At 39.8% G+C, this 27,410-nt stretch overlaps 1 protein-coding gene across 6 annotated transcripts; it reads left to right on the top strand.

Moving 5' to 3' along the window:
* rin1b (Ras and Rab interactor 1b) lies at nt 1-27,318 on the top strand. 6 transcript variants are annotated; one of them, XM_067524429.1, is made up of 13 exons: nt 1-135; nt 629-755; nt 13,752-13,895; nt 14,410-14,524; nt 14,736-14,808; nt 15,180-15,271; nt 16,139-16,311; nt 16,658-16,942; nt 17,257-17,821; nt 21,754-22,062; nt 22,615-22,809; nt 23,637-23,806; nt 26,135-27,318. In XM_067524429.1, the coding sequence occupies exons 3-13, from the start codon at nt 13,752-13,754 to the stop codon at nt 26,456-26,458; spliced, it is 2,445 nt and encodes an 814-aa protein (XP_067380530.1). In that variant the 5' UTR covers nt 1-135; nt 629-755; the 3' UTR covers nt 26,459-27,318. The 6 variants fall into 6 exon arrangements, with proteins under 6 accessions (XP_067380530.1, XP_067380528.1, XP_067380532.1 ...); XM_067524427.1 differs by having other exon boundaries at nt 26-148; XM_067524426.1 differs by lacking the exon at nt 1-135 and having other exon boundaries at nt 491-755.
* Nucleotides 27,319-27,410: the final 92 nt, after the last annotated feature.

Below are 27,410 nucleotides of genomic sequence, written 5' to 3'. Positions count from 1 at the left end.
ATTAATGTGCCTCACCAGAAATGATTCCATTTGCATTTCAAAATCCCTTTCTGTATTTCATCTGGTGGAGCATATTTGGACAAAATCACGACCAAGTGTTCTTAGTGGATTTAAAAAGATTTTGGAGGGGGTTTGGTAACATTTTATGGTCTCTTTATAATATTAAACTGGTTTATGTGATATTGGTAGGATGTTGTGCTGCGCTTATATAGTAGAATATTGTGTTGTAAGATTTGTTTTTTAAGTAGATAACCGTCCTCGTCTACATTTGGTTTGCCACTATGTTACCAACCTTTTTTTAAGGCTTTTTATAACATCACTGTTTAAAGTTTTGTGGAGACATTTGCACATTGTACTGTTCCTATGCATGTTACTATAGATTCACTGCCCTTACTTATTATTTCTAATGTCTGAAGTGGTCTTACTGACTAAAGTAAGATTTTTGCAGTGGCATAATGTAATTTAGTTTGGGTGTGTGTGTGTCAGAGTCAGGGAGGGGAGGGGGCACACACAGTGTCTCTGCTGTGACTGTGTATCACTTCAGATGCTCAGACAGAATTAAAAATGCGCTCCTCCGCCTTGTCACCAGTGTTGTGCGCATTTTCTTGACAAGCCCGTGTTCCCACAGCATGGTGCTCGGACTCAGAGGCTCAGCACTGTCTTCATTCATAACCATTAAACTCTCTCGGACGCCTAATTAGACAGCAGACCACGCATAGCGCCACGCAGCACCTGTTCCCACCTTCAGAGAGAAGGTAAGTTATTTTTGAAGCAGACTTTGTGCGACTGCTTGTCATGCTTAAAAAATAGATTCATGAAGTTAAAAAAAAATGCAGCGGGAGCTCCTGGAGAGTTGGCACATGCAGTCTGGCTGCAGGATATAGTATATGTATTAATCATTTCTCCTCCCTTTGAAGGTGTCTTTCTTTTTTCAAGTTCAAAGCGCGTTGGCGTTTGTTGTTTAACGTAGTTTCCGGTCAGCAGGGGACGTCTTGGTAAACAATGCTGCTCAGTGATTCATGCATATGTGTCCCTTCGACATTCAAGCTGTGCCAATTAATCAATTAGTGATCAGGACAACAATAAATCTGTGCTAATGACGCATGGCATTCAGGCTTTCCAACAGTGCAGCCTGTCTAAAAGTGAAGTAGGTATGTGTTTCATTATATGGAAAGTTTCCATTTGTCATCCGCTGTTTCCAGATTCCAGATTGTTTCACACAAGCGTTTGAGACGCAAAATGTAGGTGTTCCAAAAAATTCTAATTGCTGCCACAGGTTTGTGCTCAGGTTGTCAGAGGAGTGCTCGTTCTCGCCTGCTGCGTGGACTGACAGCTTTTGAAAACATCTGAGTGCTGTTCTCTCAGCTTTTGTCTCCAGAGAGAACAAAAGCCTCAAAAGTTAGAGCCTTTTATATGCACAAGGAGAAGTGCAGTTTGCTTTTCCTGCAGCTGATGTTTCCACCTTATCAAATCCAGCAGCCATGAGAGATCATTCAAATCACTCCAAATCTGCTTTTTCACAGCTGTAAAGATGAGCTAATGTCATTTTTCTGCCTGTGTTTATGCAGAGCTGCACCTTTATGAGCCAAAACTGTGTTCAATTAGCCACTCAGACTTTTATTTTTAAGTATCTTTATCTCTTGTCTCCCCTCAGAGGGCAAAGTGAATGTAATCTCACACCATTGGACTGTTACATAACTTTAAAACTGAAGTGCCATCCTGCCTGCATGCGTAGGAGTAGATGTGATGTTCCCACTTCCTTGCTGTTGTTTTGCTCGCTAGTTCTGAGAGGCACATTACTGTAAGTGGCGTTTTGTGACTTTACGTGACTGCTGATTTTGGGGTGTTTTTCTTTATGCAGATGAGGCCCCTCGCCTGCAGGTCCTCGCTGTGATTATGCAAACTACCTACATGAAGTCTGTGATTGTTGAGTGTGCAGTGACATGTTAATTTGGAAGGTGGCGTGACCAAATGTGTGTGTATATTTATGCGTGTGTAGGGGGGCTGCATTCTGCCCCTGTGTTGTGTAGGAGGAGTGCGATCGCAGAGTGCCCGAGCATGACGCTCAGAGCTGTTGGACAGAGTTCAGTCCTTTGCTGAGCAGTCTGTCCTCAGTGCTGGAAGTGGTGCACAGACAGACACTTTACAGTAACCTGACTCATGTATATGGCAGGCTTCCCCCATCACTGCTCAGGGATTATGTCATCATCATGCAGCACAACACAAAACGCAAATCTGAATTTCATTCCCAAAGCAAGTGCCCACCATTTTGAAAGATCTGGCAGATCTTCAGATAAGTTGATGGCTGGAGTACAAGAAAAGCTCATTAAGTGTTCCATTTAGCTGCTGGCATCTTTGAGATGTGGTTGAGTTCAAGTGAAAGAAAAAAGCAAAATCTCAAATCTCAAAATTGCCACCTATCTCAGTTCTTGGTGACTAAATCTCAAATTTAGGAGTTGTCTCCAGAGTCAAAGTTTACCTACTGTCAAACTAGAGATTAGAGGAGATAAATAACAGAGACAGAACTACGTTTTTCTGCAACTTATTTTCATCTGTTTCTTCTTAAGCTTAGTGTTACTGCTTACCTGCTCTGAATAAAAAAAAACAAACACATATCTGATTGGTCTAACCTGCTTGTACTGTTACAGTGAATTAAATCGGTTATTTCTTACTGAAAAGCTTTGAGTTTTATTGATAAGAAAACGTTGGAAAAGAATAGGTTGACATCCTCTCTCATCAGGCGCTTCACAGAAAACAGTATTAATGCAGGCTTTTGTCCTCTTGTGGTCACTCTAACACAATGTGAAAATGGAGGATGAAAGCAATTCCCCATTGTCATTAAGACTAAATGGCCACTCATGGCCACTGCAATCTTCATATTAACATAAGGGTGTAGAAAGCCCCCAGAGAGTGTGTCATGTTTTTTTTTTTTCTATAGAAAACATCTGTATTTAAAAAACACCCTTCACCTTAAAGTTATTAAATTCACGCCAGAAAAATTGGAAAATAACACAAATCTTGCATATCTGTGCTGCCCCTAAATTCCTAAAACATCTACTTAAAAAGTCCCTAACAAAACCTAAAAAAGCAGTGAATTTTCTAAAGGTGTAAATCACACCTACTTAGGTAAAACTGACATTACCTAACTGTCCTTTACAAAAATATCCTTTTGTACAGTTTGAAGTGCTTTGCATGCTGGTCCGTCATTAGTCACACTGTGAATCACAGAGTCATCCTGAGGTCAAAACACACAAAGAATGATGTCAAAAAAACTTATTTAAGTGCAAATGCAAATTTCTCACATTTATTTACAAGAGGCAACTGTAACTAGAAAAACAAATACAGTACAGTAAAAATATTTACAGTACCTGGATTTGTACTTGTTTTACCTCTTAGCAATTGAGCTGGAATTCAGCATTTTATTAATTAAAACAGAGGTATTGAAATGTTTGACAGCTTTGACAGAACAAGATGATAGACCACAGCTAGAGTTTTTTCTACTATTGTTATTATTCTAATTATTATTTTATCTAAAAAGTCATTTTGTACCAAAATCACCACATCAACATCGGACACATAAGGATCTCTGTCTTTCTTCAAATCTATGTGTCTTATGGTGGACTAAATGTATTACTAACCATCATTATGGTTTTTGTCATTTGTTAAAACAATGTAATATGTATTAAATACATATAGAAATATATCACTTTGAATGTTTTCTTCAAATTACAAAAAATAAGAGCCTCCGAAGAGCTTCTACACTTTTGCGGCTCAATGCAGCCCGCTGGATCGATAGATAGCACATCAGGCTGGGATGCAGAAGTCTCCCATCCCAGCCCATGCACCAGGTATGTCCTATCACCAGGCATCGCCAGGGAGATCAGTTAAATGCAGAGAAAGAATTTCATTGTATCATGTATGTCTACTCAGTAATGATAGTAAAGCCGTTTAACTCTTAACTCAAACAGTGCATGCTGGGAAGAGTTGAGTAAAAACATTACTCATTCACCTCATATTTTTTCAAGTTGAAACACCTGAAGTCAGAACAAATCATGGTAAAGTAAAGTGGTCTGAAAATTAAAACTAGACATTCTAAGTTGAATTAACTTGCAATTAACAAACCTTACATATTTACATTAGGTTAACTAGAAAAGCTCATTTTATTCCACTAAATTCCTGTGTGATGTTTTACAGTGCAGACCATTAACTGTTTGCAGTTTTAAAATTGAAAGTTTCTTAGTAATTTTGTCTATTTTTTTGTCATTTGTGTCTGTTTTTGTGTGTTTGTGTGTCTTTTGAGTATCATTTTTTCTTATCATTTTTAAGTCTTTTGTATCTTTTTGTGGTCACTTTGTGTCTTTTATTTGAGGTATTTCAAATAGGAAATATATTAGTAATTTACTGTAATAGTAGTGTGAATCTGAATGTGAATACTTCATCCAAGCATGTGTGAAGCTTTCGTTCTATGGGAACTTCATAATATTCATGTCCACATCAGTGAGACACACACCCCTGTACAGAGCGAAATGTAATTTCCTAACAAAAATTGGGAGCATCCGACTAAGTATTTCTTTAAAAACAAAACAAAAAAGAACTTTACTTTACACCAAGTGCCAAGGTTTAAGTCACTTATGTGTTTTAAATCATGCTCTATGCCTTATAAGAATAAGATAAAATAGGTTCTGGATTCACAGACATTACAGTGAGAAGACGTTTTTCACAGTTTACACGAAGCTGTTGGTCAAAAATGATGCTGTGACAAACACAACGCATAGACTGTGATTGGGTGAAAGAGGAACTTGACTGATTTGTACCATGGTTATTTCAGTTGTCTAAAAATAAAGATGGAAATGTTTCTTCATTATCACAAGTAAAAATAAAAATGGTTGTGTATCTTAAAAAAACACAACCAAAAAAAACATTATTTTTGGACGAATCAACCTCAATGTACATTAAACGCCATTAGTGTTTTTGACATTTCAAAATAAGGGGGTGCAAACTTTTTCACCCGAACTGTATATTAAGCATTCATTTTCCAATCCCACAAAAAAAACAAAAACAATAAATTCCTTGAAGGATATTATTTATAGGGTGTTATTAAAGAATTTTGTGTCAGTTCAGTGTTTATTTAATAGACACTACACAGAGAGAATGATCAGGAAGGACACTGTGGGCTGCTTAAGGAGAATTATGAGACAGTTTAAGCAATATGATGCATAGTCTGTGACTTGTCATTTTTCCTTTTACACACACGCGCACGCACACGTGCATATCACTGGTCTGACAACTATTTGTGATTATGCCCCTTCTGAATCACTGCACCAGTTAACCGATATGCTTCTAATTTTATGAATGTTCACAGTTATGCTAACAGTCCTTCTTCTCTCCTACAGCCCAAGTGTTGCTTCTGACTCATACGAATGCCTTTGTACAACTTTGTCATACACAAACACACACCAAACACACGCACACACATACAAATAAACTACCACATGGCTCTAACTTCCTTGTCACTGCCCTCTGGTACCATCACTACAGCATTTTTGCAGCAGGCATTAAAACAGACACCTGTCATCAGTCAGCAGGCCCTCGTGCCCACTGTTGCCCCCTGCGGATACTTATAGCCCACTGCAATTATGTTGTTCCATTAGTCATCCTACGCATGCAGTGATGGGATATTCGCTATACTTAGCCAACGTCATGGTCACTCTTGTGCAAATGCTTGTGGTTGGTGTCAAACATGATGAATAGAGATGAATAATAAGAACTCAGTTGTAATTTTGACTTTTATGAAATTTATGACAAAACAACCTGTATTTATTAACAAGTATTATTTTCCATGTTTGTTAGAGAAAAACCTGCTTTAGAAAGTTAAACTTTCACGAATTTTCACGAATCTTTGGTCAGTTTTTTCCAAGATTTATTGTAATAAGCTACATAATAGATACTGTAACAACTTCCAAAACATCTTCAGTCTGCCCTTTGCAACGCATCTCCCCGTTGCCTATCAACCTCCATATGTGCAACTGCACCATATAAAGTTCCTGCATTCATCGGTTACAGCAACAACACTGTACAATCTACCAGTTTGTTATTTTTCCTAAATCTAAATCTAAAAATTAGTGAATGAATAAGGGAGTTTTAGAAAGATTGAAAGGCATATTTTTGAACTTTAGAGTAAGTGGGCATGGTCAAGTTAAATGTTTTCAACCAAGTCTTTATGCTATGATGCTTCTGTAAGATTCTGTACATTAGTACAGACATGTTACTTTAGACTACACTTTATATATTTCAAATGTATGTGTAAAACGACGGAAAATGTTGTACAGTAAATATGCAATTTCTTGACAAGAGGTAGCCAAGAGAGATGATCAATACTACTCTTATATCTGTCCAATAAATATAAGGCTCTCTACTTTTCTCCATGTCTTCAGTCAGTATCTTGCTAAAGGCATCTTCTCCTTAGTACATTGTAAACAATCATACAGGAATCTTTCAACTAATATTTTTATTTGTATTTTGATTCTTTTTCAATTTAAGATGACTAGTTTTTGTATTTGTAATTTTTGTAGTCATAAGCATTTGTTTCTCTGGAAGTCTTGTTAGTTAATGATTAGTTAAATAAATGCAGTGGTGTGGCTGCGGACGAAACAAAACAAGCAGACTTCCCAGTCGGCGTTGTTAGTGACGTAAAACCCTTTAGAGACTCTTTTTGTACTTTGAAGAGAACATTAGTGATGGAAACTTCTTGTCTGTTTTTATTATATAGTATGAGATTGGTCATTATTATTATTATTATAAGAAGAATGCTAACCCTGATGCAGGGGCGTGTTGAATTTAGTGGCTACCCTAGCCCAGACACCCACCTCTAACACTGTTAGTGGGAGCTACCTCAGCCTTTCTAATGATTTAATCATAAAATGATTCCAACAGCTACAACTGCTGGTTCTGGTCCACAATGTATAAAAAATGGACAATGAGCTTCCAATTTCAATGGAAAGTCGGTAAAGTTTTAAATAGCAAGTAATTCTACTTAGAGTAGTTCATTATAAATAAAGATGTATAAGTAAACCTGTATACTTAAACTTGTTGAGTAATCTTAGATTTTTGCTTGAATTTGATTTTCAAGTTAGCTGTGACTTTGTTCCTACCATTGCTACATTATTACTGTTACATTTGATTTTTTCAGTGAATATTTTTCAAAGTGTTCTGACAAAATGTTCAGGAAACTGGGCTCAGCAAATTTAATGTGGAATTTGTCTTTTGCTTATAGTCTCTCAAATTCTGAATTGGATGTTTCTTATTTTGCAAACATCCATTAAAATAAATCATGCATAAGAGCTAGTAATTCAATTTTGAAATTCAATGTAGATATAATGAGTTGTGAAAAATGTTTTAATCTAAAATCATAATATAATTATTCTTTTATAAATCTCTTTGTTGTTCTTGATTCACCTACTGCCAGCAAGTCTTCTCCAGGATTGGTCCTAAGGACTTGTTGCTATGACAGCACCTCCAGAGACATTTTAAACCAGATTTGAAAAACCAAAACATTTGGACTCAAGTCAAATCATCAGCATTAAAATCTGGATAACTTGGCTGTCGGTACCACAGAACCTTAATCAAGTTATATTTATTCATTCCATTGATGATTGACAGCAAACACACCATATCTGAAACCATCTTTTTGCTTTCCAGTTTCCATTTAACCCCTGTACATGTAGGAGGATATTTCCAATGACAAAAAAAGAAAAGCAGAACTGACCACAGTTTTGGCTAAGGGATGCTCCAGGTTACATGTTGTAGTTCCTGTAGTGGAAATGCATTTTTTTGGCTTTTTATAGGAGAGAAATGTAAAAAACAATAAAGGCATGATTGCCATAGTTGGAGATTCTCTGCCCACCACTCAGAAATGTTCAGCTTGTTGGCGTGCGCCCGTCATGGCTGAAAATGCATAAGCATATACTCAAGCTTTTTCAGTTGCTAATTTGACCACCAAGTTTCTGCAGCAGCCCTACCATCTTTGCTTGCAATACAAAAAAACATTTCCGTCGCCTGTTGCCTCTGTGGAGAGACAGTTTGCAGAAAGTTAGACTCCAGCCTTGACAGCGTGCATGGACACTTTATTTTGGGACTGGACTGTAAAAGTTTTAGTTAAGTCTGAGTTTGCTTCCCCCTCTTTTTGTTTTTACTCTCTGTCATAGTTAGAAGTGACAGTTTGATTGAATATGTTATGAATATTTATTTCCTTAAGTCTGTGTAAATATTGCTCTAACTGAATTCAGCTGCAGCTGCCTGAACTTGATGCAAAAAATTATATAAACAAGGAAAATACATTGAGTATTGAGTAAAGATCTTTTACTTAGGAAGATTATCGGATTGTTTGAAATGAATAGTACTGTAAGCATGCATGAATTACAATTTTGACACTATTTCAAGGTTGAGAGAAAAGAATTTAAGTGTGGGTGACAGCATCTTGTGGAGGTGCTATAGCTGTGAAAATTACTGAGAAGAACATTAATTCAGTATATACATCTTAAAGCTCAATCAATCTGTCTTTAGTGCCGTGGTCCTATTAACAGTATGGCCTTATAGTTTAAATTATTATTAGCTCTCAGATTTAAAAGTAGGCATGAGGTACTATATGACAACAGCATGAGCTAAGGGCTCATGAGGTTGGCATGGGGGTCAGTCATCAGCAACCTGATTACTGAAGTCACGACATAATGCTAAGCCGTGACAGGATGGATACATGATTTGGAGACGGTGAAGAAATTCTTCATTCTTCCCCCAGTGAGAGTCATGGCCAGTGGTTAAACTCAAACTCACTTCTCCCAGAGTGTTGGACAAAGACCGTGACGTTACACTAATCCAAGAAATGTAGCATCAGAAGGCAATGCAAAGGGCTTTGTCTTGTTTTATTGGTTAGCACTGTGAGCCTCAGTCAAAAAACTTCAGAAGCGGGTATCTCTGCACAGTGATGGGAGGCTTCCGCACCTCTCCACATCAAGGTGAGTTGCGTAGTGTAGCTTTAATGTGTGAATTTACAGTAAGAGGATATAAGTGCTTTTCTGGATGTTTATCAAACTCTCCAGATGGAAATATCGTATGTAGGATGTGACAGTGAGTAAAGTGCACAACATTGCTGTCTGTTTTCAGTCTCACTATCATTACATGTTTATTGGCTGGAGGTTACAAATGTATCCTGAGAGTTGTGAAGACTCAGTGTTGCACCCAGGATGATGAGGCAGAGGCTGAAGATGGTCTGTAGCTGCAGCAGCTTGGTGTCGAGGGGGTGGAAATGTTGTCAAGGATTCAGTTTCCTCCTCATCCTCCCTCAGCTGCTGTCTCTGGAGTCTCTGTAACTGTCTCTTGACTTATTTTATGAATTGTGTTGTTTTTCTTTTTCCAGTGGATAACTGGCAAAATGCTATGTGCAATGCAGTACATCACAGATGATTTATCTTTGAGATTTTTCCATTTGAGAAACATCAGCAGCATTTTAAACCTCATTATTTTGGACAAATGATCTGTATTATCTTAGGAGAGGCAGACATTTCTCCTCTGACAGTTTCCTCAGGAGACCACAATGGAGCTAGAAGATGTGTTAAGTGTAAAGGGCAGTGTTTTTTCACTGGAAGCTTGTGCTCCTTTGCTCTACTACCTCGATCATCATGAAAATAGCCACCTATGCAAAAAACTTTACTGAAAACAAGCTCAAATTCATTCTCCGGAAGGTGATGTGAAGCACTAATTGAATTAGAATGTGGAGAGGAGGGTTGTGGTAAAGAACTGTAACACTAATCTGTGCAACTATTGGAATTTAATTAGCTTTACAAATTGCTTAAAAGATCAATTTTCATATATATTTTATTAGTTTGTCTTCGCATCATTGGCACATTCTCTGTTGCTGCTGGCCAGCTTCCAAACAATTCGTATGAAAATCCCTTCATAATTCTTATCTTGTAGTAAAAATTTCAGTAGAGTTTTTGCTCTTTTATTTGCACGTTGATGATTGATTTTTCATGTTGATGAATATAGGATAGCAAGAAAACAGCTCACTGATGGAAGGTAAAATTTGGTTGTGTTTTGGCTTTTAAAAGGGTAATAATTGGAAAGTGGGGTTCTGTGGAATGAACTACATGGTTTATAGTGGCTTCTTGCTCTGCTTGAACCAGACTCCTCTTCCACTGGCTCACTGATGCGTAACATGACAAAGCTGTCATCAGGAGCAACATCTGGAGGTGGAACAAAGTCTCAAATAAGGTTAAAACTATTGATCCCTTGGGGGCGCCACTGTGCTTCTGTGCAGCCTAACAGGATGCTGCTCTGGAGGCGGATAAACCGCGTCCTGCAAATCTGGACAGCATGACGTTGTCCATCTGCATCAGGCTGAGCAGCTGCTCATTGTCAGAGATTTCTGCCATCCTACACTGTTCTCTGACTCTGTCCTTTTGTTATCCTCCGATTCATTTACATTTATAACTGATGTAACTTCATGCTTGCCTTCACTCTCGAAAACCATCTGTTTTGAGTCTCATCTAACAAAACACATATCTTGTTAGCAGATACATGCTGTTGTATTCTGATGAGTGACAGTTGGTGATGTTATCTATGTTCGTCCAATGTGCAAAATCTGTGGGTTTATATCTAAAAAACTGGCAAGAGGAAAATGGAGATCAACACTGATACCTATAGCACCTGCTTTGTTTTGTTAGATCTGTTAAAAACGGCCTTTTGTAAGTGTTTGAGTCACTCCAACATCGCTCACTCAGCCAGCATCGGTCACTCCTTCTGTCCAGTGCTGCAGTTATGGTGAGATCTCTGTCCAAAGCTTTTCTGTAAAAAGGTGTAAACTAGTCAGGTGTTCTCTTGTCAGTCACTCAAGATTTGCACACTGAAAATCTGGTGGTGCATCTAAGAAATACTCTCATTAACAACCTCCTGATTTGTTAAAGTGCACTCCACTTCCTAACGATACAGGTCCAATCTCTCTCTGTTGAAGTATAAACACATTTTAGGGTTTTCAGGGAAGTCGACTTTCCTCTACAGTTTCCCATAGATATCCACAATATGTTCACTTCCCCTTCCCTCCCTCTTCTCCCTCTCTTGAAGCCCCCTCACTTAAGTCTTGCTCTAAATGTCTTAATCTTTTCTTGTTAAGTGTTCAGTGCATTCAGCACCACACTTTCTGGTCCATCCTGCTACATCCTGTCTCCTGCTGCTGCCCTCAGGTGCAAAAACACCTCGTTAGACATACACTGTACACAATTATCTGCTTATTACATTTGCAGTCTGCCAGCTGGAACTAGAGTGCTGCAGGCCCACTGAAGTTATGGTTTCCTTGCCCAGCTTTTAATTCCAGTCCTGGCTTTTCTCTTCTTTTTTCATCATTTTATCTTTTATTTTTCTCCTGTTTTTCCCTCTATGTGTCTCTCTTTTTCTGAGGGAATTACATAAGTCTTTCTGTGTGTGGGCAGCATTGCATTTTATGTAAGGCGGACGTGGAAATGGCTAGCGAAACACTTAGGTCTTGTGCTCTGAATGTTTTTTTCTGTGTATCTCTCCATTCTTGTCTTAAGGCTTGTGTGGTTGGGTCATCGGACTGTGGATGTGCGTGGTGGATAGCTCCAGATATACAGTGAGGTGACTCTGCAGGCCTACTCTCACACACAACCAGCTTATATTTTAAAGCGCACCTTGAAATGACAAGTATTTGACCCTTGACACATGTATGACACCCAGTTTAAAGATGGGGACTCTTGTTGACCTGAAGAGCTCATGTCAAGTGTGTGTTTCGATTTTGGGAATATTTGAAGTGTATCAGTTTCTGCTCTACTCACTATACAATCCTCCAATCTGTCTGTTCTCACACAGCACAGGCAGTTTACAAAAATAACAGTAGCAGATTTATCACTTAATACATTCAGTGTAACAAACAAAATGTCAGCCACTATAATAAGGCTTAAAGATATTAGCATGATCATCAATACATTAAGAAGATGCTGGAAATACATTAACTTGGTCTAATTATTATGACCACTATACTTTATTTTACATTTCTGCTTGACAGTATGTTTCACTTGTACCTGAGAAAAGTATTTGAGGATGAGGAGTAATTAAAGCCTTGTAGCTCTCATCACAAACTTGTGACTGTTATATAACACTGACTCCCTCCTTTGATTGATATCTCCAGTACTTGATTTCTAACCCCTCTAATGGTATTTATCATCTCTCAACGGTCCTACAGAGTGCAGATTGGCACATTGATAACTGGTTTTGCTAAGAGGAGGGGAGACTTATGTAAAAGGTGGAAAGAGGTGATGGAAAAAGTGAAAAATTCAAATGTGTTACTGAATGAAAATAATATTCATAATCTCCCATAATACCACTGAAACAGATTTCTGCATCTGATTTCAGAGCAGCACTGCCATAGCTCAGAAATTAACTTTACTGCTCTAATGTGAGGGAGAAAGTGTTTAAAATAGGACTGATTATTAATGGTATTTATTTTTTCAGATAAAGTGAAGTTACATAAAAAAGCTGCCTAGAAATAATTCACCTCTGAACCTGTGTGTGTGTGTGTGTGTGTGTGTGTGTGTGTGTGTGTGTGTGTGTGTGTGTGTGTGTGTGTGTGTGTGTGTGTGTGTGTGTGTGTGTGTGTGTGCTTGCTCATGCATCCATGCACATCTCTAACCTGTCAGAGAAAGGGTGTTTCACTGAGTGGGAATGCCTGGTAGGATGTGTAGGCCCACGTTGTCATAGCAACCATCTGCTGCTACGCTCGCAAGCACTGGCAGCCCACACAGTGTGACATCCAGCACCAATCCAATCTGAAAGAGAGAGAGAGAGAGAGAAAGAATTAAGTAAATCTGTGATTGAATGTTAACATTAAAGGGACCAAAATAAAGAAAACACAGACCAACTGATTGATGTTGTTGTATTTACATGAAAAGGTGTGTTTCTGCAGAAAGTGTAAACTCAGACATGTTAATTCTGAAGAAATATGTTGCGATTTGAGGTACAGTGCAAACAGAAGGAGGAGAGGTGTACAGCACTCAACACTTTTTATAGAATCAACAGAAGGATGTAAAGCTGCTTTAAAATGATTAGAAACTTTGAGCTGAAGTTTGGAAAATATTAGCTTAGAAGAAAAAACTGCTAAATTGCTAAGATGTTAAATCAATTAAATTACAAATATAGATTCACCTGGGAACTTTCGCTCTGTCTCTTTACATAGGAGGGGTCCCACAAATCAGACTTAATTTGTCATAGGAGACAAAAGATTTGCACTGCTAAGCAAAATAAAACAATTAATCTGGCATTTTTAATTATATTACTTTGCACACACATGTCTTTTGTGGTAGTGCACTCAGCCTTATTGGAATTCTTGGAACTTGGAGCATAATATTCATGAGGATTTTATGCCTGTGATCAAGGCTGTATTAGCAACAGGGCAGTAAGAGCCAGTGGCCTCAGGCAAAAGATGCCCCATGTTTGCTGTCTGGTAATTGGGTTTTGGTAATTCGGTCACTTGCAAATATAATAGGGAATATGCATGACCAAGAACAGCCAAGAACAGTCTGTTTTCCTGAGAAGTGCATTATATCAAAACCTGTTGTTTTGCTGTTTACACTGTGCTCATAGGGGAACAAGCTTAATAAAAACTATTCAGTAAAAAAAAAAAGCTTGCAGAATCAGTGGAAAAGCTATAATAATCACAGTTTTGTCCAATTAAATCGGTGTTTCAGATGCAGGAGGTGGGCAGTACCCAGCGAGGCTCACAGCGAGCATTCAGCGTCCTGGATCGTCTGCTGCTCACACATCCTGTGTGGCTGCAGCTGTCACTCAATCAGGACTCTGCCCTGTACATCCTGCTGAGAGAGCCTGTTGGGGTGAGGACCAATCAGTCGTATTAATCACAACACTTGATTTAATTTTAAGATAAAGCAACAGATATCTTGCTCACATTAAATAGTGTATTGTCCAGTGGATACAAATTAAATTCAGTGAAGTCAAACATATCTATTGCTACATATCTGTTTCCATGCTAATCATGAATGTGAAGCCATGGTCACACCATGTTAGCTTTTGGGTGATCGGGGCGCCATCTTATGAGGTACAGTATACGTTCAGCATGCTACGTAAACATTGTGTTACCTACAAGAAAAACTAAATCAGCCAAACTTAACATCAGCCTCACATTTTCTATAGCAACCTCTACCGACCTCCAAGTTAGTTTGTCTGCAAGTCAATAGTAAGGTTTAAGGCTTAATACCAGTTGTTTTCGCTATTTGGCAAACATTCGCTTTTGATGCTTTATAATGCTATTTGCATAATCGGGGTTTTCGGGATGCATATTCAGTGGAAATAAGACAATATTATCCATTTTCTTTATTCTGCTTACAGACGTTTTTGGTGCGTAAATGCAGCGCCAGCCAGAGGAAGGTGCTGTGTTTGAGAATGACTGCAGACAGAAATGCCTCCTCTGTTAAAGAGTGCTTCATCTGTGAGGAGGACTCCAGTGAGTCTAAATTAGATCCACAGAAATACACACAAATATTATCTGCTCAGCATTTGTGGCGCAGTGCATACACGTACCTACACGAAGGAATGTGGGACAGAGAGGAGGGAGGTCCTCCAAATTATTTGCAGTTGCCTTATTTCCTGTTAGATTTACATGAGTCTCCCACTGCCTACACAGTGTCAATCAAGTTCTGTCTCTCTATGACCAGCATTTGCCTTGGAGAGCTCAGCACTCAGCTTCCCTGACTTGTGTCGACTGGTGGCCTTCTACTGCATCAGCAGGTATTGTATCATATGTGTGGACGTCCCAGTTTTTCATGATTATGGCCTCTTTTGTTCCAAGTGTGAAGTGAAATCCTAATTCTACAGATATTATAGACTGGAGACACATTCATGCTTAAGCGTGACAATGCCCCTTTCCACTAAAGAAGGTGATGGGCCTACACTCACCCTGACTTCACCTTAAGGATGAATTGAAATACCACCTGTAGCCAAGCTTGCATCAATGCTTATCTGGACTGTAGAAACTCTTCTCACAACAGTTGATGCTGTTATAACAGCAGATTAATGTCCAGGACTTGTCGCCCTGTAATGTACCTAATGTCATTCCGCTCTATCCTCACACTTGTGCTCTGACATTTTCTTTTCTGCAGAGATGTGTTGCCCTTCCCACTGCAGCTGCCAGAGGCCATTGCTAAAGCCACAACACACAGACAGCTTGAGGCCATTTCACACATGGGACAAGGTACAGTATTTGTAGGCCTCACCCTTCTCAGACTGACATTTGTTATTTGCTCAACATGATTATTTTAACTCTGGCTGACAGCGACACCCAGTCAGTTCACCACTGGTCTACATGAATATAGCTCCACAGCTGTTTGAAGTATCAGCATAAAATCAGGGACATTTGTCATCTGTAACCACCTCAGAATGATTTGTAATAACGTTTGGCATCTTCTGACTTTTTTTTAAGCAATCAGCAAGTCATAATCCAATACTTCTTTGTGCACAGTAGCCCTTAGCAAATGTCATTATGGGAAATTCAGAGACATAAAAACGTGTTTAAAATGAAAAAGGTAGAGAGCTGACATTAGCATGTAGCTCCAAGCAAAACTGTGCCACCATACATGCAAAGTAGTGAAACACATGATATCCTGCAATAGCCTCTTTTCAGCAAATGAGATTTAAAAAATTAAAACATATTTTAACTACTTCGCTGAGAGAAAAATAAAAGTAACATATTGCAAATGTGAGTCAATAAACTAATAATATAAAAACCTCACAGTAGCACAGAGAGCGAGGTGTGACTTCATGGTGGCTAAAAATGACAAGTAAGATGCAGTATGTCTCACCGACTGCAGCTCAAACACAACCAGACTCCCTCTCACCATGTTTTTGCAAAATCAGCCTGCTAATCAGCTAAGAGGCGAAAAAAAACATTGATTTCCTTCTGTTTGGGTGATGTTTGGATTGCTTTTTGTTTTGTTTTATTAAATAAAGAGAATAATGTGCTGCATGTGAAGAAAACGTTATCACATCATTTTAAGCTAAATTCAACACAAGTCTTTATGCTGCATTTTATATTTTATACTTCTGATTTAAATTGACTTAGACTTCTGGAGTTCACCAAGTGCTTCAGACATTCAAAACGGACCGGTGGACCCAGTTGCCTCAACCAGCAGCATTCAGGCTAAGAGTGAGGACCGATGTGTCCTGCTGACCCCAGGCAGACAGGGCAAGCTCTGCTTCATCAACCCACTCTTCCTGCAGCTGGAGGTTTACAAGGTTAGTAATAAGGCATGCATGGTTATATCTTCTAGAGACCATTTGATGGTGTTGTGATCATAGTCTTCACATGATGTAATTAAGAAAGTGAGAACAATAAAAAAAAGACCTTTGTCTTTAAACTTTAAAATCAAATTCATTCAAATTTAGCGTAATTTTTTTATACTTTACAGATCTTTACGCTTGCATGCGTTACAAGAGCTCTAAAGCCGTACTTATATATGACTAACAGCTACTCTTCACATTGCACTTGACATCATCACCTTTGACAACGAACTGTTCAGAGAGCCAGTGGCTCTTTCAAGGTGCTCTTTCAAGCACTGAATCTGCTTTTACTTTTCTACAGCAGCCACAACTCACAAACCACAGTGCCTCCAATAAACGGCACCGCTTCAAGCGCAGCATGCGGCTCAGGCTCTCCGAGTCCTCCATGAACCTGTCCCTTGAGGGCGGCGGTTCGTACTCCCCTCCCCTGTCGGAGGAGCAGCCCGGTGGGTCAGAGAGGCTGCAGAAGGATGGTACTAATACACAGAGGAGAGTTCATGCTGGGGCAGGGGTCCTGAGGAGAACCCCTGCTGTATCACCAGGCTCTGCGGAGGAAGAGGACATGATGTCTGTCTTTGTGCCACAAGTAATCAGTCAACAGAGCATTTTCTGAAACATTGTTTCTAAGCCATGGGTCATGGATATACACAAAAGAATTGTTTTTAGGCCTACTGGAGATGGAAAAAAGTTGCACTTGTGCTAACATGCATTATGTTGGTAACTGATTGCTGGTAAAGTCATTCAGTCAGTCAGTTCGCTCTGATTTACTACCACCTGTGTTTTTAGTAAAATTCTCTTATACTGTGATTCATTCATTAATAATATTAATGAATAATAATAATAGTGCGTTTACCAGAAAAATGATCACACTCTAAAATTATCACTTTTTCTTTGCTCAAGACATCTGCAAAGGTGGAGGAGCCTCCAAAGCCCCAGCAGTCAGCCCCAGCAGAGGACCCAGGCATCGAGGTGGCAGTTCTGGCCCTGGACCATCGCCCGGCTCCATCCCTGGCTGAGCTCGACAGCAGCAGCTCCTTCAGCAGCATGGAGGATGACAATGACTCGGATTCAGATCCAGAAAGCATGGCCCAAACCCCAATGCACAGCTACCAGCGGCCCCCACTCATGCGCTCCCGAGGCCGCGGTGGGATACACCGCATGAGCGAAGCATTTGTGTGTTTCTTTGCTCCGGACAAGCGGCTGACACGACTGGTGGAGGAGCTATCCAGAGACAGGCGTTCCATCTTTGGAGGCATGGTTCAAGACTTCCTCCTGGAGCAGAGGGAGGTGCTCAAATCCTTGACCTCATCTTCTTCTTCTTCATCATCCTCTTCCACATCAAGTGCAACCTCAGTGCAGCTGCTGCAGGGTCTGCGGATCTTTCTGTCCCAGGCAAAGTGCTGCTTACTGGACAGTGGAGAGCTGGAGCCGCCTATAGAAACCCTGGTGCCAGAGAATGAGAAAGGTAAACAAATAGGAACTATGGTAACTGGTAACTATGTCAGTACTGTACTGCCTTTGAGATCAATGATCCTTTCAAATTCCTTTAAAGTTATATTCAGTTTCAGAAATATATTGGTTGAGTTAAACATCATATGAACTTCAAATAAAAATTTTCAAATGTTGTTTTGATGTTCTTACATTAGTTTTGCTACTAAATGAGAAACCTAACAAATAAAAATTAATTTATGCACGTGGCGCTGAAGATGTAGAACTGATTTTCAGGAAGAGATGGTCCTGTTCAATGAAAGACTATTTCTGAAAGAAGAAAATGTTAGAAGTTCACAGAGCAACTTTTGCAGGAGGAGTAGCAAACGTAATTTTGCTGTTATGTAAACCTTAAACTTATTCACTATTGATGTACTAGCCATTAGTTACAAAAAGGCGTATTGACACCTTTAAGCAAGTGTAAGTTAATCCTGTTGCATCAAAATTATGTAATTAATAAATGTGTAATCAGGGTTTTTTCAAGCAATCATAATTTGTTATAGAAAGTGGAAACTGAATGTGCCAATTCCTTTTCAACACGGCTCTGCTTCACAATATTCACACCTTGGAAGTGTGACGTCCAGTCTTTCCCTGTTGACCACTGAGGAGCTCTAAAACAAAATAACAAACAACAAATAACTAAGTTTTTTGTTCATTATTATTAATTTATTAGTACATTTGGAGTGTCATCTTTTTTCAAATGGGGATTTTTATTCCATTGTGAATCTATACACAATTTTACATGATTTACACTCAAAGTTACGTCAGCCTCACCGAGTGAATTGTTTAATTAAATTTCACTGACGTTGCAGGATTACACCCTGAGCTCAGTCTTCTCAACCGGGTGAATGTCTCATGCATGCAATATTAGTTCACAACAAGGAGATGGTGGGTGCAGCAGGGGACAGGAGGAGACAGATTTTTTTTTTTGAGAAAAAAGCTGTAGTATTAGAAAAGACTGATTCAATAGACACAGTGCCAGAGGACACATGTCTATGGAAACAGACAGCCTTTCCTGATAAATGGTGGGCTGCCCAGGCTCCAGTGAAAGGCACTGTCAACACAAAGTAGTTTGCGTGGGGGGTAGAGCCTCATTCACTGGATCTCATATTGTCTCTGGTATTTAGAAAACAGCATTAGGAAAGCCCTGCCTGACACGCCTGCACTCCCATCCATCGCATTCAAAGTGTGCTTCTTCTCATTATTGTAAAGGCATCGCAGGGTGTTACTGTGGAAGGCTTGTAGTTAGATCTTTTTGACACAGTCCTGTGCGTAGGTTTGTCTTTTTTGGTCTTCTTTGTGTGTGGCCGAGTGCGCATTTGTGTGCAAATGTGCGATGATGGATAGTTGCCTGGCAGTGCAAAGGCTTCAGGGGAGAGCGGTCGGCCACAGGCTTCCTTCCTCCCTTCCTTCCTTCCTGAGCTCTGATTCTGATTTATCTCGCATTGCGTCGGTGGGAGGCATTTGCATTTTTTTCTCCCCCTCGTTTATCATAAAAAGATATCACAGTCCCACGCGCACTTGAAGAGCAGCACGATTCAGGGGAGGGTGGGAGGGAGGGATAGAAATAGGCAGGTTACTTTGGAAATGTAATTTGTTACAGGTCTATGAGTAATGCCTGGAAAGGTGCTTTTTTTTTTTTACAACAAGCCAGTAACTAATGAGACTGTAATCACTTTCAATGTAATCAGTTACTCTCCAGAGCTGGTAAAAGAAGAAGGGATGCTGGGATTGAGCAGACAAGAAGGGGAGGAAAAGAAAGGGAAGATAGAGGGTGTGAATGATTAATCACAACGGGGAGCGATATAGTAAGGTGGATGGGGGGGTGCTGGGGGATCATACAGTAGAGACGCATGAAGGAGGGAGAGGAGGATATTGATGATGAGTGGAAAACAGTGTGCTCTGGAGAATTGTTACCCACTTAGTCAGGACTGCCCACTGACTGCAGGAGAATGAGTGTGTGTACTTCCACGTGCATGTGTACTGTATATGGACATGCGGCCTGTGTATTACATATCACTGTTGCCAGGCCAAAGAAAGCAGTATCTCCAAAAAAAAAAAAAAAAAAAAAAAAAAAAAAAAAAAGCTGTAGTTTCAGCGTATTTCTGACAAAACATAAAGGGGGTTTGAAGGACCAGTTTAACATTTTGAGAAAGATGATCGATACTTTTGTACCTGTGTGACAATTATTTAACAAGAGCAAGGAGGTGATTAGCCTGAGATAGCAGTTAAACGCTTGAAACAAGGGGAAACTGTCAGCTGGGCTCTGTCGGAAGCACATCTATATCAGCAGTTTTAGAGCCTTTATCTCCACTTTTTAATCTGTAGGCCGAACAGTAATAGCAATACACAATACAATTTACCTCTGTTTATTATGACAGTGAATCAGCAGGCAACAAGAAACTGACAGCGGTGCTGGCTGCTAACCAATTACACAGCAATGTATTATAGAAATGTGTTTTTTTTCCCATAACTAGAACTGTAAAGGATTACACTTTGCAAATCGGAGATTACAGTTACAAATCCAACTCCACAAATCCAATTTCTTAAAGATTTGTGAGTCAGTTTATTGCTGTTTTAATGGGTGTGTGGGAGTCATTTAGTATCATGTCATTGTCAATGAAAGTCCAGGATTTGCTAAGTAAGGAGGATGTGGAAAGTAAAAATAGGCTTCCAATAATTAGAGTTGACCTAAATTTAAATGTAGCTTGCAAACATTAGCCTCAGCTATATTGTACATTTTCAGTCCTCACAGTCTATGAGAAGGGTTTTTGGAGACCTGCATGCACTCACCAGAGCAGCCGGCAAATGACATGATTATAAAGATAGCAACACATTTGAAATATTGCAGAGTGTAGCTTTAAACTCAGGATCCCATTTAATATTTTTCCAGCTGGTAAATGCAAAAGATTGAAAGGGTGGAGTGGAAGGTTTGTAGTTGTTAAAAGAGACCCTAATAACAAATAATGCGGGACATCACTTTTGTAACTAGTAAAATAACTGCCCTTTCAGTAGGTAATGTGTAACTTAAAGTAGGTAACCTAAGACTGCTTCTCAAGACAAGGAATGGAGCAGTTGCATAACATCCTACCACCAGCGGATCTATTTGATGCTTTATCTTGACAGGAGGGGAAATTGGGGTTGTCAGGTTTAGTACCATCATTCTTGTTCTCAGTCAATGTGCCTCACAAACTTCACTATAGGTAGAATAACATGTGAGTTAACTATTATTATAACTATTCTCTCAGCTAACTACAGTGCCACCTGTTTTTTTCCTTAACCTCTGAAATAGATCAAAGCCAAATAACAATATACTAATATGCAAATACAGCACAGGGAGGCATAAGGGCATAGAAGGGCCTGAAAAACACTTTCAGGTAATCTGGTTCTATATGGTAAAACATAATGTGCTCTGTGATAATTCCATATATAAAAGAGCACAAAGTTGGCAAAATATCTTTACAATGATGCAATCAAGTACAGCAGCCATGCAATACATTCTTTTTTGTATAGAATCTCTCATTTCATTCAAGGGTAAAATTATACTTTATTCATGCAGGTAATGAAAAACTAAAATCTGAAATTTGCTGCACAGCAGTGTAATTTATGTGTAAGTTGTCAAATACAGCAATTGCAGAAGTATTACAATTATGAGATGGTTTGTCACAAATAAAATCAGCTGCACCAACTTAAATGATCTGATATTTAAACATTTATATAATTTGACATGATTGTCTTAGTAGTCAGCTTCTTGTCAGTGACTCTGGTACATAGACATGACATATAGACATTTCTCTACCAATAAATGGCAAACAAATAAAAAACAAAGACATTCCACCAACAATGTCTCACACCTGTCAGTAAAATGTCCAGTCTCCCAAACAATGAAACCCCTGCCTCTGTCCCCAGACCTGGCACTAGAGCGTGCCATGTTCTCCTGCGTCCTCAGGCCTCTGAAGTCTCACCTAGAAAAGGCCCTGGTGAGGTTGCACAATCAAGATGGCTCCAGCCAGTGTCTCACCCAGAACCTGCTCCGTCTGAAAGGGGATGCCGCCATGGAGAGGCTAGGCGTGCGGACGGGGGTCCCAGACAGCCGTGGGGTGGAGAGGGTGAAGCAGAAGCTGGTGCTGATGCAGAGGACACACTCGCCTATTGACAAGGTGCTGCTGCTGCTGCAAGTCTGCAAGTGTGTCCACAAGGCCATGGGATCCTTACAAGGTGAAATCAGTATAGTTATTTTCATTTCCTCTCATCTTAAGGCTCTTTAAAGAAGAACATCACTGTTATTCGTAACACGAATATTCGTAACACGAATAACTGAAAACTACACTGATTTAAGTTATGGCCTTCACAGAATAAAATGCTGAAAATTGGCCTATCGTGTTAAAGGAATGAAGTTCAACAATCTTTGCAAATACGAATGTCGTGTCACCTTTAAAAAGCTCCACATTTCATACATTCTTTATCAGTGTGAGCTGTTTCACAACCTCTCTGATTTTTCAGGTGGCAGGAAATCAATACATTCCTATGCCTGTTAAATGCAGTTAAATGTTTGCATTGGTGCACAATAACTTCTTATATGTTCATAATGAGCTACTTTACTATTTTCTATTTGTATCATTAGGAAAAAAAACAAAAGATTCTTTGAAAAAACACAAATTCCCTCTCAGTGAAGAAAGACATGAAAAATATTTACTATACTAATTCAGATCAAACTTTTAGCACAAAGTGTCCAAAGGTCCTTAAGCTGCCCTGTTATTGCCTTTGCAGGACAGGAAGTGAGTTGGGATGACTTCCTGCCGTCGTTGTCTTATGTGATTGTGGAGTGTAACCGGCCTCACATCCTGATCGAGGTGGAATACATGATGGAGCTGCTGGAGCCCTCCTGGCTGGGAGGAGAAGGTACGACCAAAACTCCCCACTTGGATCCCCCGTATGTCAGCTGCTGTGGAGCGCAGTCAACCAGTTGAGCCATATTTTTGTCGTTTACTGTAGTGTTTTTAACAAAATTATGCTCATAACGTTCTCCCACAACAACATAATGTAAATAACTTTATATACTTTAACACAACAGGATAAACTCTCCTAGGCCATTTGATAAGTGTATAACTGAACTGAGTCTCGTGACGAACTCCAATCAGTCTGATGATACCATGTGTCTGAGTATTCTGGACAAACAACAGGAAACTTTCTCAACTTTAATTCCTGTGGCAGTCGTGTTTATTCGGACTTTAGCTGAGACGACTAAGACACAACAAACTGTACAGCAAACACTAGCAGAATAACAAAATTACCCTACTTTTTAAACTGTTCCATTAAGTGACAGTTTTTATTGTATCATGATTTCCATACCTGAAGTATGAACCACCAAGTTGATTGGTCAAATACAGTGACTAGAATAACCTCTTAAACCTAGGTTATTATTTCCAAATACTATAATTATTATTATTTTATTTATTATTTGCCATATGGGGGCATCTTATTCATATAATCATGGAAATATAATCACCTTATCAGGTTGAACTCTTTAGCTGCTACATGTTTCACTCTAAGCATAGTGACTTAAAATATAAAGTAACTGATTATAAACAGAAAACATAGACTGAAAGACACCAAAATACTTAACCTCTCTCACATCAAATTTGATCTACTGTTATAAAGGAACATTGATTAGTTCAGCTTTAAATTTTAATTGTTTTGGTTTTACCTGCTTCACTAATATTACTATAAATCTTTGGTACTTGTACAGTCTCTCCATCTGAAAAAGGCTATACATTTTGTTGGTCTTCCAGGTGGGTACTACCTGACCAGTGTATATGCCAGTCTGTGTCTGATCCAGAGCCTGGACAGGGAGCAGCCCCTCTCAGGATGCCTGACACCGGAGGCTCAGGAGGCACTGAAGGAGTGGAGCTGCAGACGGAGCCGAGAAGCCCAGAGACAAAAAGAGAGCCAGCAGAGCCAGGTAGGTACCACAAGCTCTAATTAGTGAAACTACATGACAGAACCACATTATGTGTGGGTTTGTGTAGTAATCTACTTTATAGCTGTTACACATACGTAGATGCTCTGTGTGAAGTGTAGATAGAGGTGTGGACAGTAGGAACTCCTGATTATTATGCAGTGAAATAATTCTCTGCTGGGCCATGTAAATGACATACTGCCATTGCAGAATTGATCTGAACTATTTATGGTTTAAAAATATTTTCAAAGGAGAGATAGTGGCACAAAGTGATGCTGACGGGCTGATTTATTAAACTCATTAAAATATGGTTTGCAAGCCATTATTATGTAGCATTTTCTAATACAATATTTCTTTTTTTTTTTTTAACAGACCCAATGAGGTCATAGTTTTGTTAAACACTGGAGTTTTGCAGCTGATAAGTGGACAATTTTGAACGAAACTGTAGCTAATTATCACCTGGAAAACTGGTTTATAAATGTGTGAGGATTTGATCAGCTTGCCATGGTGTTAAAAGTTTTCCAGTGTGTTCCTGATTCTTTTCTTTTTTTTAAATTTCCCTGCCTAAATTTAATCACGCAACACACTTTATGATTCAAGCTTGAAATGTTGTATGTCTTTGAAATGGCACAAAAGACAACAACGATAACATAAACAGGGCGATAATCCATCCAAAGAGGTCGGGTGATTAATTATACTGATGGCGATGCATGCGGAGCAATGTCAGATTGTCCTACATCTGCGACAATGGCAGGTGGGGTTGAACAATCAACAGTGACCCAAAAATAATCCACAGTTTAACTCAGGAACTACTTCTGCTGCTGTTGGTGAAGAAGCTGATTTTTCTGGAGGTCAAGTGAAAGGTTCACTTCGAGTCAAACAGCAGCTCATCCATCAGACGTCAGACATCATACCTGGATTTCCCTCCTTTGCATCCAAACATGGTTCAAATTCATTTGAGGGGATTAGTTTTTAGACATTTTTGGAGGTAATCCGCTGATCTGGGGCTTCTGGCTTACAATGAAGCATGCACTAAACACTAAACTACACACAAGCACGCACACACACTCAATCACACACACACACATACACACACACTGACTTTTACCTACACTCTCTCATTATCACTCTCTGGGCCCCAGATTGGTATAAAAGTCCACCAAATGCCATGGAAAAAAGGCATTGTCATCCACAACGTTTCTGTCTCGTCACGTGGTGCCTCTCCTGGCTTCAAATAGCCGATCTAACTCACCCGGCAGCCAGATTTTCCTCTGACACAGGCGGGGATCAGTGAGCCAAGTGCTATGAAGAAGTGGGCGGTCAGATAACATGAAATTTATTGAGCTGCATCTACCCATCGAAGCAGGCAAACACAATATGCACACGGACAGCGAGGAGCTCAGTGACTCTGTAAGTTTGGATGATGGCAGACCTGTTGATTATAATTCTCTGTGTGATTTTCTGTTTCATTTTCTTTTTTGTGTGTGGTTTTATTTGTATATTTGGCCACTTGTGTCTGTGTTTGTGTGTGTTGGGGAGGTAGTTGTGTGTGCTGGTAGGACGGGTGTGTGTGTGTGTGTGTGTGTGTCTGTGTGGCAAAGAAGAAGATTCTCACTAGCTTCTCAAGGTTGGATGTTTGGTAAAAGGATTATGTTCAGTATGTTTTCACTGCGTGTGTGTTTTACAGAGAGTTGTGAGGGCGTCTGTAGGTGGTTGAAGCTGACATTATATAATACCTTAGGTACAGTACAATTGCTGCTAAGTGTTTGAAGAGTGTCAATTGTTGAGACAGACTCATTAGTTCTGTGATTGTTCACTTCTTTTGGTCTCTTGGAAACATTTTATTAAAGTTTCAGTTTGAATTGAAGTACAAGGGAAGGGAAAACTTTACCAGAACAAAAACGTAGAAGGAGCCTAATGGATTTTGTTTGATGAGTCTGGACGTGGATGTTCACTAGTGGACTAATCTGGGAGTTTGTCAATGAAGCTGTAACATGCAGTGGAGAAAAGAGCAATTTCATGAGGATGATTTTCATGTAAAGCTTCTGGACCTGCTGTTTGTGTGGGGAAAGCTTTTTTAAAGAGCGTTTCTTTTACAAACATCATTTTGGCTTGTTTATTGTAGAGGATTATCATCCTGTTTGCCTGCACAGCTCTCACACCTCCTCTGGCTCTCTCCCTCTCTCTTTATCTCCTCCCTCTTATTTGCCCTCACTCCATAAGCCTCTTGACCTCTGATTTGCATGAACACAGTAGGCCCATATTATTCTCTTTTTTTCTCACTGTTGCTTCTCCTTCTCCCTCTCTCCCTCTCTCCCTCCCTCCCTGCAGAGGTGCGTTCGGATACTGTTCCAGGACGGGGAGCGGAGCGCCGTGCGGACGTTGCAGTGGAGAGCCGGGGAGACCAGCCAGGCCCTGGCGCAGCTGTGTGCCGCCACATTCGGAGTGACCGACCCGCAACAATACACCCTATACTGGCGCAGTGGTGGTGAGATGAGGGCCCTGCCACCTCAGGCCCAGCCCCAGGATCTGGCCAGCCACAGTGAGGGAGGCCCCTCGCTCTCCTACCTGAGGACCGACCATGACTTCAGTAAGATGCGGCGGCTCACCAGAGGTGGAGCTGTGGACCTGAGCGAGTCAGTGTGTGAGGAGTGAGTGGGAGGGATGGAGAAAGAAGGGAGGAGGAGGAGTTGGAGGAGGAGGAGGAGGAGGAGAAGATGGATGGTCGCTCTTGCTCTCTCTCTCTTTCTCTCTCTTGTTCTGTCTCTTTCTCTCCAGCGGTGTTTTGTGTCTCGTCGTGGGTCAGGACTTGTTGTGAAAAACCACAGCCCTTTTCCAGACTATATGAGCAGACCTTAAACGGTAATCTCTTTTCACTAAATGGACCAACATGCAGAGCAGAACAGGAGCAACATAGGGGGACTGTTGCCAAAAGTTGTACTATGTACCACTCAGTGTGGCTGCTAGTGTAAAGGAGTGTGCTATTTGTGACATGGAAAAATGTGTAATAAATGGATTATGTTGTTATTTGAAACATGTACCCAGAGTTATACTACGAAGGCCTTACATCATTAAAACAGGAGGAGAATCAAAATCCAAAGACAAATTCTGTGAGACTACTGTTGCCTGGAAACTAAATCACTTCCTTTACACACACAAGACAAATTGTCCACCGTGGTGATGTAACGCTTTCACGGTATAGTTCTGGGCAAAATCTGAAAGACATTTTGGATGTTTTATTATTTAACTTTTTGTGTAAAAGCCTGCAGATGATTAGATGGAACCCCATTGTTAAAGGGTTTGAGGATGCTAAACCTTCTGTGCCCCTACAGTGTGACAAAAAGGTGACACATGTATAAGCCAAGACCAAACCTCAATACCAAAGGGATAAAAAAAAAATTTAAAAAAACTGTTACAAAAAATAGGCAATTTTTGATGGAAGTGTTTCCTATGAGAGGAATCAGGTCTACAAGCTTAATTGAAGCTTTAAATCAGTCGTTTATTTTTAGAATCACCCACAGAGACAATTTTATTTGTACTTTTTTGAGAGAAAGCATAGAGTCTCCTCCTCGCTTGCGTATTCTATTAAGTATTTTTGGCAGGTGGA

The sequence above is a fragment of the Channa argus genome, chromosome 12, assembly GCF_033026475.1.
Source record: "Channa argus isolate prfri chromosome 12, Channa argus male v1.0, whole genome shotgun sequence".
NCBI lineage: Eukaryota > Metazoa > Chordata > Actinopteri > Anabantiformes > Channidae > Channa > Channa argus.
The sequence above is the reverse complement of the archived record's forward strand: the minus strand, read 5'-3'. Positions and strand labels throughout refer to the sequence as shown.